Below are 16,663 nucleotides of genomic sequence, written 5' to 3'. Positions count from 1 at the left end.
AGTCAATTTTTCCTTTCAAACATGATCGACTCTCTGTCTCTCATTTGGATTTCTTCTTTGATCGTGTTTTGCCAGATCTTTTTAGTGATGACATTCCCATTCCTGAATCTCTTCCTTCTCATCCCTCTATTCTCGTTTCTCATGATATCTCTTCCAATGAATCTCTTACCATTTGTCCTACTACATCTGATCGCCCCACTCGAGTTAGGAAACCACCATCCTACTTGTGTGACTATCATTGAAACTTTGTTTCATCAACTCATAGTTCTACTCATCACCCTCTTTTTCAGGTTCTTTGTTATAACCGTCTCTTTTCTTCTTACCGAGCCTTTGTTCATTCAATTTTCTTGAACATTGAACCTACTTGTTACACTGAGGCTGCTATGATTCCGAAGTGGCAACAAGCCATGTCTTTGGACTTACAAGCTCTTGAGAGTAATGGTACTAGGTCACTAACCACTTTACCTACAGGTAAGCAACCAGTGGGATGTAAATAGGTTTATAGAATTAAATACAATGCAAATCGATCTATTGAGAGGTATAAAACTCGTTTGGTTACAAAAGGGTACATAGAGCAAGAAGGTATTGATTACCTTCAAACTTTTTCTCCTATTGCCAAGTTGGTTACTGTTAAGGTGTTACTTGTTATTGCTGCCACACATGGTTGACATTTCACCTAATTAGATGTTAATAATGCTTTTTTGCACGATGATCTCCATGAAGAAGTTTACATGTGCCTTCCTCCAGACTATCACCGTGAGAGAGAGTTTAACTACCTACACAGTGTGCAAACTACATAAATCTCTCTATGGGCTTAAGCAAGCCTATAGACAATAGGTTTTAAAATTCTCAAGTGTTCTCATAAAAAAGGGCTTCAAGCGATGCAGTTGACAGTTGTTTATTAAGACTAATGGCAACTCTTTTACTACTTTGTTGGTATATGTTGATGACATAATTGTTGCTAGCAACAATGAGAAACATGTGGAGGATTTAAAAAGGTTCCTTAGCAGTTAATTCAAGCTTAAAGACCTAGGAAATTTGAAGTACTGCTTAGGTCTTGAGGTAGCAATATCCAACAAAGGAATATCAATCAATCAAAGACATTATGCTCTTCAAATTCTAAGTGAAGTTGGTTATCTTGGGTGCAAAGCTCGGAAAACTCCAATGGATCTGAACATTAAACTTTCATAGGATGAGGGAGACCTACTTGATGATCCTACCATGTTAAGAAGAATGATTGGCAAGCTTTTGTATCTCACTGTAACAAGACCAGATCTATCATATTCAGTCAATCGGCTTAGCCAATTTCTTGCTAAGCCAAGAGTTTCTCATCTTCTTGCATCTTATCATATTCTTCAGTATATCAAAGGAACAGTTTGTCAAGGATTGTTCTTTTCTACTTCTTTCATTGTTTTAAAAGAGTTTGTTGACTCGGATTGGGTGAGATGTCTGGATACTAGAAGATCAGTCACAGGTTTTTGTATCTACATTGGAGATTCTTTAGTTTCTTGGAAGTAAAAAACCAACACACTGTTTCAAGATCTTCAGCTAAAGCAGAATATCGAGCCATGGCAAATGCTACTTGTGAATTGATGTGGATGCTCACCTTGCTTAAGGATTTGCATATTCAACACTAGCAACTTGCCATATTGTTCTATGACAACCAAGCAGCTTTACACATAGCTGCAAATCTTGTCTTTCACGAGTGAACTAAGCATATAGAAATTGAACGTCACATCGTGAGAGAGAAGCTAAAGAGTGGGCACTTGAAAACTCTTCATGTTTCATCTTGGCACCAAGTGGCAGACATGATGACAAAGCCTTTTTTTTCTTCCTCAGTTTGTTTTTCTTCTTGACAAGATGGGAGTGCACAATATTTACTCTCCATATAAGAGGGAGAATTAAAATTGAGCCTTATGTAAATAAAGTATTATTGGTATTTTCTTTATTTTTAGGTATTTTTCTGCCTTTTATAGCTAAAAGGGTGGGTTGATAGTTTGTTAGAATTGTTATGCCTTGGGTTTAGGTCTCATACCATATAAATCCTTTTTTTTTTTTTTTTTCTCTTTTTCATCTTTGTAACTTTTTAATTCAATCAATGAAGAATCATCTTCTTATGTTTCACCAAGAATGTTGGTGCTATTCCTTCTTCCTACAAGGAATCATGAAATCTCAAGAACACTTCCAGGCCCAACCTAGCGACATAATCCTGAGCAGTGCTCCTAAAACCGGCACCACATGGCTTAAGGCTCTAACCTTTTCCATCAAACTGAGCATCCATAGAATTTACTATAATTGGTGCTATTTCTTCTTGGGATTTTAATTACGTAGAGCCTAAAGATATTTATGCTGACATCACTCAGAATTTATTGTTTTAGCTATTTCCCTTCACCATATGCCAGACCTATGAACTTTTAAAAAGTAGAAAACAGAGCATCTGCAATTAATAAACTAGCTTCGTGTGATCTTGAATCAAAATTAAAGCCGGCATGGAGGAAATTTGCAAAGGAAACCAACATTTATTTGCTGGAGCATGCAATTTATCTGTGCACTACGTCTTATCGAGGTTATGGCAGGTAGACCTAGTAGCTTCTTACATCCATGCTCATTTCTTTAATCGTACATTGAATGTTGTGAGGTGCTCACCAAATTTTACAAATCCATATATAGGAGCGGACCCAAAACAAAGATTAGGTTCCTTGCATGATAAAAAATAAAATGTTTCTTTAATTTATCATTATTATGAGAAATGTTTAAACTTAAAGTTTATTTTATGGATTTGCAAATGTAAATGCTTTTTTGGTCTGGTTTTGCGCGAGCTTGATATGGGTATTCAATTTAGCTGTTATATTTCATTTTTCAATTAATGGGATAAGGATTATGAAGAGATCAACAAACATCTTTATAAAAGATAAAGACAATTTCATTGAAATTCTAGTAATCAATTACCTGATTTTAGGCTTTGACTCACACTTTGTGAATGAATCTTGTAGAGGAATTCTTAGGTTTTCGGGGCATTGGTTTCTCACTAATGTTTACGTTATTCAAGTTGACATTATCGCTTCTGCTTTGCTCATAAGCTTGCTCGTGCCAGTGCTTCCCTCTAAGATGAAACACTCCCCTATCGATGATGATGTTTGTAGTTGAAAAATTAATGTTAGGAGAGTTAAGCGAATCTTTTACAAATTAAGGGTCTAATTGTTTATTAATGTTGGAGACATTCAAATCCATACAATAACAACTCCATATTTTGTCCTTTCAATTTTATATTTGACTAAAGCTTCAATAATTGAAGGCCCATGCCCATTCTCTATGCTGAGATTGCATGAAAATGCCAACAATTATATTAAAATCATTCATGTTCATTTCACACCTCAAGAAAGGATTCTTCATAATTCTTATATGTTTTGATATTGATCAATTAACTAGGGCTATTGTATAATTAATATATTATTTTCTTTTCTTCTTAATTATATTGTGAACAATAGATGAGCATGTTGAATGGTTTCATTGGTTACCTAATTTTAACATTAGAAAATAAAAAAAATGAAAATGTCTTATATAAGTAGCTTCAAATGATAGCTACTTTGAACCATTGTACCTCTAAATATATATGATTTCTAATTTGATCCAAAGTTGCATCTTTAAAATATGGTTTTAAAATTTGAATAGAGATATTTATTTGTTTTATTGGAGTAGATTTGGATGGCTAAATGAACTAACCCAACTCAATAAATAATTATTTATTGGGATTGGGGTTGGGTTTGAGTGTCCCAGTGGATTAATCCAACCTAATAAATAAAAATAGGAAATAAGTTTTTGAAAGCTTTAAAACTACTCAAAAATTGTTATAAAAAAAAGAAAAAAGAAAAAATAGTGTGAACCTTGGATCACTTTCTTCCAATGAGAAAAAAAAAAAAAAATTCTTCTTTTTAGGACAAAGTCTCTAATTAAGTTTTATTTTTGTTTTTTTTTTTGTGAAAATGAGGATCAAGGTTTTTATGTTGTAAAAATAAAATGATTCTTGTATTTGTAGTTTCATTCACGGATTATGAAAAAAAAAAAAATATCAATGAAATAGTGAAATTGACATGTTCGGGCATTTTTAAAGGTAATAAGAAATATATAAGCATTGTACGTGATATTGGTTTATGATAGTAAATTGCGGAGGATGCTTGCATATCACAATTTTATTCTATTTTATTTTTAATCATGGAGCACATTTTGGCCCAAAACTGCCCATAACTACCGGGTGGCTGGTAGTGGATCATTGTCATGCACCAACTCCCACGGTAGCAGGTAGTGTATCTTTGGATGGACATGCACTTGTATAGATTTTTTTATGATTTAAAATATTGCATTAATGTTCATGAATGAACATTGCAATAATAGTGTAGATTTGATTTGATTTGATTTGATTTTTTGAGAGGTTTGAATGGACGTTTCAATACAAGAAATTGGTTTAGCATTAAGATATTTGAATGGAGATGAAAGCATGGGTACGTATAAGTTTTTTTTTATTTGGAATAATAATCCAACAAGAAATTGGATAACTTTAGAAAATGAACATATGATTTGGAGTTACTCTATAAGAATGGAGTTTCTTTCCATAAGCATGGGTATGTATAGATTGTTTCTTTCCTATAATGGAATCCTACTTTCCTTCTGAAAGCAGCGCTGACTCTCCCCTTCCTACCAAATACAAAGAGAAAATCTCAACTCTTCCCAAACATCATGGCTGGAGAGTTAATGCAGATTTTTACCACTACCAAGGATTCTGGTGCTATTCCTTCTTCCTAGAAGGAATCATGAAATCTCAACAACACTTCCAGGCCCAATCTGGTGACATAATCCTGAGCAGTGCTCCTAAAACCGGCACCACATGGCTTAAGGCTCTAACCTTTGCCATTGTGACTCGACACCATTTCGATGACTCCACCAATCCTTTACTCACAACTGTGCCCACGAATGTGTTCCCTTCTTGGAAGTGGATGCTGTAGAGGACGCCTTCCACCGGAGCCCAAAACTTCCTCTGCTGGCTACACACTTGCCATACACTAGCTTGCCAAATTCCATAATGTCTTCTCATTGTAAAATTGTGTACATCTGCAGAGAGCCCAAGGATGCATTTATCTCCCTGTGGCACTTTATCTGCAAGTTGGCACCTCAAGAAGAGGAACACGTTCCTCTAGAAGCGGCTCTCGACATGTTCTGTAAAGGAATATCACAATATGGCCCATACTGGGACCATATTCTAGGGTATTGGAAGGCAAGCCTGGAATGTCCTGAGAGAGTACTGTTCCTGAAATATGAAGATCTGAAGAGTGACACCTTGCATTACATAAAGACATTGGCCGATTTCATGGGATGTCCTTTTTCCCTGGAGGAAGAGAGTGAAGGGGTGGTGCAGAAAATTATGAACTTGTGTAGTTTTGAGACTTTGAGCAATTTGAAGGTGAATAAGACTGGAATGCATCGTTCCAGCACTCCATTGGCGACCAAAAACGATGTGTACTTCAGGAAAGGAAACGTGGGAGACTGGAAGAATCATCTGACAGATGAAATGGTACAGCGTGTAGACCAGATAACTGAACAAAAATTTAGTGGCACTGGCTTGATGTTTCTGCAGCCATGAGTTCTCTGCACAACGACGTGGGTTAGTAACTTCCATGTCTAGAATCCTAGTTTGGAAGGAATGGGTATCACTCATTTGTTTTCATTCAATGGTGTTTTTTTCTCCTTTTGTAATTACCCTGTTGCATGTACTGCATGAAAGAATTAAGTGAAGGGAGTGAATCCTTTATTTTGTTTGGTAACTACAAAGGATTGAAATTCCTACATTCCTTTGATACATCATTATCAAGGCAGCGCATCAAATATACATCGCCTGGAACTGAATGGAATAAATAATAGAAGGCACCTTCTATATATACTGAAAACTCACCTTCCCTCTCTAGTCTTCTTGTTGGAAAAGTAATTAAGACCCTTTATTTGAAGCAACAGGTATATGAGCCTTCTTGATTAGCCTTCTAATTATCTAAACATGAATCTGATTTTCCGTGTTCATGTTTTGCTACAAGATTTTTTGGCATGAATATTATTTGATGAAAAAAAACTCCTACTTTTCTTTGCATGGTAAAAAGATTAATGTTAGAGTTTGGTGACCCGAAAAGCTCGTGGTATGACATATGTGATGAAACCATAATTATAAGATTTTTTGAAGGGTTTATGATGGTATGGAAAGTTTTTTACATAAATTTGTGTGTTTTTATTCTATTTTTTATTTATTTATTTTTTATTATCTATCCTCATTATCGTGTAACACAATTAATTTAAGGATGAAACTTTTCATTCATGATAAAATGTTATATTTAGTCATATTGGCTAAAAAGTTCTCATAAGATTTGGGTGTAAATATTGTATTCATAGTAAAAGATACATTTGATCACATTATCAATTTATAGTAAATAGTTTTTATAAAATTTTATCACAAATGTTTGTTTATGATTTAAAAGAAAAAAATCGCATTTATATGTAATAATTCTATTTATGACAAATAATTTTTATATAGACAATTTTAGCATTATTGTGGAGGTGACATGAATCCTATTTTAGATTTTAGCTTTAATTTCTAATTTTCTATAAAATTAACATTTAAGGATTTTTTTATGTAATTTTTTTTCCTTTCTCACATTTGTTTTTAAAAATAGTAAAATTTTTAAAATATATAAGAAGTTTGAGAGCAAATAAAAAAAAAAAAAAAAAAAAGAAAGAAAAGAAAAGAAAAGAAAAGAAAACTTATGATGGACAAGTAATGCAATCATGGAGGAACAAAGTGGCATTCCATTTTTTATAGTAATTATTGCCAGATTCACACCAGTTTCATGGAGGTTCAGATTTCAAAAATATTTTGGATTTTGTTTGGTTACTATTTTTTATAAGGGATAATTATGCTTTAGGGACATTTTAGGTTGAAAATTGCAGAAAATGGGTTAAACTTTGCATAATTTGTTTGAAAAGTGAGAGGAAGCTATGAAATTGCTCTCATGGATATCAAGCTAATTCACTACTACAAAAATAGTTTATGGTGTCACTATTTACGGTGTCACTTTTAAAATAATGACACCATAGGATTTATAATTAATAAAGGTGACACATCATATAAAAAATCTTCAATTGAGGTAGTTAGATGATATTAATTTTATATTTATAATGTCATTTTTTGGGAAGTGACATCATATAAAATAATTTTTTTTAAGTATTATAACCTATTTTTAGAATTAATAATGATGGATACTATATAAAAATCCCATTGTTTCCATATCTCACCCCCAATCCAAAAAATCTCAATATATAAATCCTATATATAAAATCGTGATCTTCTTCAACCTTTTCTCTCACCCATAGTCAACACGCTCACAACCGACATTCTTCACTTTGTGGACTCCTAGGTAACCCAAAATCTCTTGGATCTATCATTTTTTTTTCTTTTATTAATGTCATTATATTAATTGTTTCAACATATTTGTATTATGGTTTTTGTGAATTGTGTATTCTTGAGTTGTAGGGAAGAAAAATTTAGGTTTAATCTTCTAGCATAGAAGAAAAAACTGTAGATTAATTGATTTTTTAATCTAAACCAAACACATGATCAAATCCTTAAAAAAAGTGAAAAACAGGAAAAAAAAAAAATGAATGATTTTTAATATCTATTTGTATGAGAATGACAGGTACAAAATTTTTTTGAGATATACTATCACATAATCTTCATCCTTTCTAAAAAACGAGAGAGGAAAAAAAATGATTTTTCTGTTTGTATCTAAGTGGGAATGAGATATAGAATTTCGTTGAGAGTATCCAATCCCAAAAGGACCAATTCAGGAAGGCATGTGTGGTATTGACGGGAGATGATAAGATGGAAATCATAACCATAGCCATGTTCGATCTCTCTATGTCTTTCTATCCTCTTCAATTAATTCATGGGTATAGATATTTTATTTAGTTTTTATATTTAGTTTATTTATAGTTTATTTAGTTTCTAAAATCCAATTAGTTAGATATTTTATTTGATTTTATTTTTATATTTAAGTAGTTGAGTTTTGGAAAGTTTTTATATTTTGTTAATAGAAATAGAAATTTTTATATTTTTTATTATTAGGAATTTCTATTTTGTTAAATTGTAAGTATCTATCTCAATAAGAGATTATTAATATTCAAATGAAAGTGATGAAAGAGAGTAAATATTTTAATGCTCAATTATATTTTAATTTTTTTTTTTTACATAAGGGTTTATTTATGTTTTCAATTTTGAAGTTCCCTTTTCAAGTCCATCAACAAAAGTAGTGTCCAACCTTAAAATGGGCATGTGTGGTATTGACGGGAGATGATAAGATGGAAATCATAACCATAGTCATGTTCTCTCTGTGTCTTTCTATCCCCTTCAATTAATTCATGGGCATAGATATTTTATTTAGTTTTTATATTTAGTTTATTTATAGTTTATTTAGTTTCTAAAATCCAATTAGCTAGATATTTTATTTGATTTTGTTTTTATATTTAAGTAGTTGAGTTTTGGAAAGTTTTTATATTTTGTTAATAAAAATAGATATGAGGACTTAAAGGGTTTATATTTAGGTAGTGCTTGAGCCAAGGAAAATGATAGTCCGCTATCTTGACCCTATGCATCACAAACCATGTGAGGACTTAAAGGATATCGTAAACATGTAAGTTCTTCCTATTATTTTTCATAGTATTATTTTTAAATAAAAAAAATACATTCAACCCAAACACATTTTTTTATTATTTATATATATTAAAACATATAACACTTACCTATTTTTAAAATGTACCCATTGAACTTATTTACATAAGACTCTTCGAATATCTGCAAAGAAAACATCTAAGAGGGAGTCATCTTAGCAACTAGTGCAAGTGACATCCAAAAATTTTTCTTTACACATTAGCTTATACATTTGCACCATTTATATATGTGAGTACTAATGTTATTTTATAATTGATCGATTAGTGTCCAAGACAAGAAGGAGGGTTCGAATGTGGCTACTTTGTTATGAGATTTATTAAAGAGATAATTTTTTATCCTACAATTATTGCTTCAAAGGTATTACTTATTTAATGAATTGTACATAGTTTTAGGCTTCCAAATGTTATGCATTTTAATGTTATTTTCTTATTTGATTTCAGTTTTGTGATAAAAAAAAAACATATTCTCAAGTAGAGTTATATTTCCATTTATTCATCAGAAAAAGCGTCATTCGATGAAATTAAAGGAGAATGGACTACTTTTGTTCTACAACTAATCATGAATCATGTTAATGCATCATGATCACCATGCATGGTGAGTCCCTTAGCTACTACATGAATTTTTCCATAGGTATTGTATAATAATGCTTATTCTTTGAATAATGTTTCTATTTGAAAAAAAAAATAGTTCTTAGATTTGTTCATTTATGATAACATCGATCCATGTTTATTTTCTTCAATAAAAATCTCTAAAACTCATTAAATTTTGAAATGCAGGTATACACTCTTGGGATGGTGAAATGGAGAATAAAAAGAAAGAAGAAGGCAACAAGATTTTGGGTTTTTAAATGCAACTCTTATGTTATACGTTGTAGGACATAAACGTTACTTTAATTGCAACTGAGAAATTTAGATTTTTAGATGGGACTTTTATGTCATTTTATGGTTAGCCGGTTTTATGCTTAGGAAATGGAGGTATACATGAATCTTGGGATCTTTAACATTTCTAAATCATGTTTTGGTATGTATTCACTCTTCTTTTTTAGTTTTGATGGGTTTGATATGTTAGACGTACTATCTTTTTGTGAACATTTGATATACAAATATTATTAGATGATCAATGTATTATGAGTTATTCCAGAAACATTACAGAAAAATGAGTTAAATATAATATGATTGTTATATTTATGGACAAAATATAAATAGGTTAATCTTATTAATTCATAAGCATTACAAAAATCAACAACTAAAACCAATCATATCTTCCACAATAATTTACAATGATGTGATACCATAACTTAAAGGTGATGCATTTAATGTGACATCATAACTCAAAGATGATGTATTTAATGTGACACCCTATCATCACTAGAAATATATGGTGTCACTTCCGAATGGGTCACCATTTATCTACTTTGGTGTCACTTCCAAATACGTCACCAATTGGTACCCTCTATGGTGTCAGTGGAGAAGGTGACACTATGTTGTAGTGACACCCTATGCTTATGGTGACTCGTTATAAATGTCACCATATACTTTTTTCCTTGTAGTGATTTTTCAGCCATAAATGCCCAAAATACCCTGAAGAGACTTTTTATTTTTATTTTTAAAGTGAGGTGGAGTCCCAAATTTGACATGGCATTCATACACGAGGAGCAACAAAACACAAAAAAAATCACCAAATTTGTGAAAATGAAAAGCCCTGAAATCTTTAAAACTCCCAAATCCCGACTGACATCCATCTTCTGAAAATCCAACTGACATCCCTAAAATCTCTCATTAAATTGTTGTTTTTGGGAGTTTTGCTTTATGGGTTTCTAGATGCGGTCTCAAAACTAGGTGAGATGTTATACTATTGTTTGGTTCATGAGAAAAATCAAGGGAAAATGGAAACATAAGGATTATGATTTTTTTATACTACCTTGAAAATGCCCCTTAAGTCTAGTGGGGACACTCAAGTGGGTGGGGGGAGGGGGATTGAATGGGTGTATTAAAAAATAAAATAAATATTTATATGTTATGCCTAATTTTTATCTTGTGAGATATCGGGGTATGTCAATTCTTTTTGTTGTAAACTATTAAACAAAATATCAAACAATAAGCAATGAGGCATAAGAGATTTTTACATGGAAAATGGCCACACTAATTGGGAAGATAAAAAACCATAAGGTCTAAGACTACTAGTCTAAATTCACTATATATGAGATCAAGTTACATAGATTTTCCTAGTCTTTCTCTCTAAGAGACTCTTTTTGAAATCTTTTTTATCTCTAAATGATCTCTAACCCTTGAGGGGTTGTAATAAGGTAGGTATAGGCAACTAGCCTAGAGTTTTGGTTTTCAAAGAGTTTTAAACTGAATTTGTGTGAAAAAATCTCGATAGCACTAGCATGATCGCTCCAGCCAACTAACCCATCGCTTAAGCTCCTCGGGTAGTTGAGCGATAAGGAGTGCTTGAGTGGTCCTAAGTGCTTGAGCGCTTCAGGCCGCTTGAGTGATCTTCCCCTTTAAAAAAATATTATTTTTAAATCATTTTAAGTTCAAAAGCAAAACCGATTCTCTTTATACCTCATAAGAGCCTAACATGCCATATGTCAAACCTTTCTAGACATACCTATGACTTTCCGATTGGACAAACAACAACTCTTGATCTTCAATGGAGAGTAAGTGACTATTTAAAGGGACTTTTATGACCAAACATTACAAGGAACAAAATTGCTAACACACTAACAAGATTAAATGTCCTAACATTGCTATTTTAGGTTTTTGGGTGACCGAGAAACTGGTACTATTGTTTGGTTTCTGAGAAAGGTTGGGAAAATTTTTAGATTTTTCATCATTTCTAGTTGGTTGTTTTTTAGTCTTTGGGAGGTATTGAGAACATAGACCTCGGGCTCTATTTTCCTCCATTTTTTCTTTATTTTTTCTCAACTACCAAATTTCAAGTCTACTTCCTTATAGGTCATTTTTTGAGGAAAAATTTTCTAGGCTTTTTGAGTTTGGAAAGCGATCAACTATCTTTGACGACTTTCAAAACGGTTTGAGAATCTAGTGTTTGGGCATGTACATTTGGTGAGGAGTTTTCTGTTTTTGAAAATGGGTTGTGAACCATTGTAGCATTCTTGTATTATTTCATAGTTGAAATGGTGAAAATATTCAATTAATACCACAATGTAGTACTAAAAACAAATAGTCTGAAACTATGCCCTAAGGCTCTAGGTACATGTGATACATAAAAACACCTAGTTGGAATGTGAACAACTTCAAGAGAATGACATTATGATTTGGTGTACTAGTGTAGTCTAAATGGACCATATCATTTTCCATGTATTGGTATCTATCATTAGAAATGTCAATAGAATATCAAGGTGTTCTTTTTTTTTTTTTTAAGATTTATTGTTGAGGGTATGTTAGAGTTTACATCTTTGCTACTTGTTCTCATATTTGTTCAATCTTGTAATCTATTTATGAACCATCTTGGGTATTATCAATGCAATTTGGTTAATTCCATTGTTGTTTCTTATTTCATAGCTTGGTACAATAGACTAAAGATGTTTAGGTTAGATTCTTTTATTGAGTGGTTGCATGACATCTACTGCTAAACGAAAATCTGTGACATAGAATTGTACGGGTAGAATGTGATCCTCTATATTTACTTTTGTTTTATTTATTACATCCACATTGAAGGAGTTTGATTTCCTGTCAAAAAAATGGAAAAGAAAAGAAAAGGTGTTTCTTTTGATAGCATGTGGGAAAAATAAATTAGGAAGAAAAAAATTAAATAAAAGATAAATTTAAGAAAAATAGAATGGAATAAGTTTAGGAGGATCACTATTTGTAATGCACTATTGTTATGTTTTACAAATCAAGTATCTATTGATTTTGATGAAAAATCCATCAATTGATAAGCAATAATCTTGACATTATGAGTACTCTACTAAACAATTAGATGTCCGGAGAAATTTTGTTTTGTGTTTAGTATTCCACATTATTTATGCAATATTCCACATTGTGTTATTGGATTCAATGTCTAGGTGAACAAAGAAAGTAATGTAAGTTGCATACCAAAAGCTATTACGCCTTATTTGAACTAACTATTATGTATTTGGCATACGTCATTTTCCCCCTTAATCATGGTAAATTTCTCCATAATTTACTCCATCAATGGTTATAGGCCAATGTTATCCTAACCTTTATTGCACACCATCAACATGAGATGAACACTGATTTATCAAAATGCACTTGTGTCAAGCCAGAGGTTCCACATCACGACAACAAGTGTGCTTGGGATGTATTTGTTTTTTTAGTGATAGTTTTAAAATGGATGTTAATATATATAATTTAGTTCCCTTAAAATTAAATTAATTGGTGTGTATGATTTTATGTTTTTAGTAATGATTGTAGCGTCTTTGTCATGATGTTCATGGAGGCATGGTCGGGGGGAGCATTCACTCGGAGCCTACATGTGGTAAGCGTTTTATTTTTGTATAATAAGGCAAGGAAGTTTTGGAAAAAGAGTCTTTGAAAAACCCGAGTTTGGATTTAGGAATCAGGTTACCTATTGGGAAAGTACCTTTAAGAGGTAGCACCCCTTTAAGCCCTAAAGAGGTCTCTACTGACTAAGTTGAGGGGATCGAATGTGACAATTAATCGGTTGGTTGAGGGTACCTAGGTAGACTAAGGTAATTTCCAAAAAATAACATGCTAAACAAGAAAACCAATTACAAGTCAGAAAAACAATTTAGGATGTGTACCTGGATTGCTTCTCAAACTCTATCATAAAACATCAAAGTCAGAAAGTGCTATCATAAAATATAGCATACAACATGTGTTTTATCCAAGCAAATCAAACATACATCTAAGCATCTAAGGATCATATCAAGCATAAATAAGGCTCATAACAACATGCATGTTCATGGAAATTTGAAAAGTAAGTGATAGAGAGTGTGTCTAGATAGCATGAAATATTTATAAGATTCCTAAAAAAATGCTAGAGTGGTTAGGGCAAATATATATCAAATAACATCTTTATTATGTCTAATATACAATGCCAAAACTAAAGTTAAGCTAAGATAAATCAAATGACTCCGAAAATAATAACAATTTCATGTAAAGTATAAAACCATCAGCATGCAGTTAGAAAATGATTCATCATAAAACAATTTCTAAAAAAAAAAGGCTTAGAGTGGAATTTAATTATGAAAAATTTCAGGAAATGACTCCTACACATCTAGATCAACATACCAAAAGCCAAGCACTCATTCAAAGGACAGATTGTAGAAAAGACACCAAAAGGTTCTACAAAGTCCAGATTAGATAAGAAAAAGTGACATGCATAAACAAATTTTTTAAAAAATAATAAATGATCACATAAATTAATAAAAAAAAATCACATACATCTTTCAAGGTGTCTATATCACAAAATAAATAAATAAATAAATAAATAAATAATTCAGGGTTGGGTAATACTCAAAAATATTTTTAAAACGCTCCAACTAATCAGATGTCTGGAATCCAGTATACACAGTAGGTACAAATTTGAAAACTCATATCTTCCTCAAAAAGGCATAGTTTTTAATATTTTATATATCTAAGATCAATTTCAAGAATCCTAGAATTGAGGAAAAATATTGAATCAAATTTAAAAAAAATTCTTGTATTTTATGTTTTTAAAAAGATCTCGGGTGTCCAGAACTGGGTGAAAACAGAGCCTCCCTAAAGACACATTTATATCTTCTATTCCAGAATGACTTTCTAAATCAAACGAAACTTTAAATTCAATTTAAAGAAGTGAGGAAAGTCATAAAAGTTTTGGAAATTTTTTAAAACTATTCTAAAGTTGTTTAAACAAATTTTAAATCTAGAAAGTCAGTGGTTGAGTGAAAATTGGCAGCAAGGAAAAAAAGTTTTTGAAAATTTTTGCACCACTAGAATTGTCCACCCAAAATGGTTACGCTGCTGCTTTAGGAAAATGTTCCCCACAGGGTATAAAATTCAGATTTACAAAATCAACACTAAACTCACGATGGGCAACTGGAATTTTGATGTTATCAAAGAATTGAAGAGGAATTTTAATGGTCCCATGAAGTGACCTGTGCTGTTGAATGCTCAGTTTGTTAAACTCTGATAGAACTTTGATGGTCCACCAGAATCTATATCATCTTCATATGTGGACTGTGCATCTTCTCAAAGTGGTGGCCTCTCCTTTCCAATGGTGGTTCTCCCTTTTGAAGGCAGCGCGTGTGCTCCAAGTGTGGTGGAAAGTGGCAGCCCACTTTGGAGAGAATTTGTGGCTACTTGTGGAGAATATTAGAAGAGTAGGAAACAAAGAAAACCCAAACCCAAGAATTCCACATCTCCCCGGCTGTGTGTGCTGCTCTCCTGCCCTTTTTCCAATCCTCAACTCTGTCCGTTGGGGCCCCATAGAATTACCTACCAAAAATTTCTGAATCTGTTCCAGAAAATCTCTAGAAAACGTCACCAAAATCTGAACTTGTGCTGACTTTCCTTCATCAATAAAAAAAATGGTGCCTTGCTAGTGAATTTATTCTGATTTTTATGATGCAAGTGGTCCCATGTTCTCAAAGAAATATCATGCACTCCCCAGAATCTCCAGCTAAACTGGTGTTTTCTTTTGGTTCGGTGCGCTCTCCCCCCCACCCCCCCCCCCCCCCCCCGAAATCAGAATATGGTGGCACGTTGTTACAGATAACTGTGATGCCCCCCCAACTAGCGTGCTTTCCTTGAATAAGATCTCATTTGTGTGTGAATCTGGTTGTCCTCCATTGATGTGCCTTGAAGATACAGTTTGTCAAGTTTGGTCTAGTTCCTAATTAAATCAGGTATTTTCCCGGATAAATTATTCCCATAGCCAAGGACACTATTGGCTCGACTTTTGTTTTTGTACCTACTATCAACGGTCAACCAACCACGCCCACTTGTTCTTGAATCATAGCCATTAGATCCAAATCCAGAACCTGTCCAGAATGCATTCCCATACTGGTTGTACATCCTATTGTTTGCGTACATGCAGCTCATGAATCCAGAAGCCTGTCCCAAGCTAGATATCGGCCTTGCATGCATCAGTTGCGGAATAGGGCGAAAATCCCTTTAGAATCTCTTGAATGCAAAACCCTTAATCAGATATAGACCCTCAGAGTCCAACCCTGCACCATAGATCGATCCCAAAACCCGTTCCCAATAATCCTTCCCCAATGCGTGCTCTAAGTGTATCAAGAATGGTGCGGTTGGTTGATGGTTCCCTTCCCAAAGACGTTAATTTCTCTAAAAATAAAAATAAAAAATCCACCTTTCATCCATGAATCCACCCTCCAACCTTCCTTCAATGATCTCCTCCAGAATGTTGGAGATCTCCTCCTCTCTCTCTGTATGGTCGCCTCTCCTCCTTTGACCCCAAACCGGCTTGTTGTTTTCTCCCCCACGTGCACTCAATCCCCCACGTATTCTCCCTAAACCAGCCTGCTGTTTGCTCCCCTCCTTGTTCAGTCAATCCCCGGTTCCTCTAATCAGTCCCGTTGACTCCACCAACATGGAAAAAACCCATCACCAGTCCGAAGAGAGCTCACAATCTTTTGTGTCAGTCCCACATGATCAAAACGAACCTAGCCTTCATTCCATCCCTATGCACACCGAATATCTTTTTTTCACCTGTCAAAACCAGCTTTGGTAAGTTTCTTGAACACAACCCTCCCTAAAACCTTTCTATCTCTCTCTTTCTTCCTTTTTTTCATATCCGTCTTGGGCTGAATGCTCTTTCGAATCACTGTTGAACCTCTCTTTCAAAGAACCATGCAATAATAATAATAATAAACAAAATCATGCAATTAAAATAAATAAATAAATAAATAAATAAAAGATTAATCATATGCATGCACAAGATAAC

The 16,663-nt window shown here is 33.1% G+C and overlaps 1 protein-coding gene across 1 annotated transcript; it reads left to right on the top strand.

The window, feature by feature from the left end:
• The first annotated feature begins 4,616 nt into the window (after positions 1 to 4,616).
• Positions 4,617 to 5,851, top strand: LOC117907334 (flavonol sulfotransferase-like). The gene is given in 2 exon segments (XM_034820840.1): positions 4,617 to 4,959; positions 4,962 to 5,851. Coding segments are annotated over 2 exon segments (987 nt in total). The 5' UTR covers positions 4,617 to 4,646; the 3' UTR covers positions 5,636 to 5,851.
• The last annotated feature ends 10,812 nt before the right edge of the window (positions 5,852 to 16,663 follow it).

The sequence above is a fragment of the Vitis riparia genome, chromosome 18 (genome assembly GCF_004353265.1).
Source record: "Vitis riparia cultivar Riparia Gloire de Montpellier isolate 1030 chromosome 18, EGFV_Vit.rip_1.0, whole genome shotgun sequence".
Classification (NCBI taxonomy): Eukaryota; Viridiplantae; Streptophyta; class Magnoliopsida; order Vitales; family Vitaceae; genus Vitis; species Vitis riparia.
This window is presented reverse-complemented; position numbering and strand designations above follow the sequence as displayed.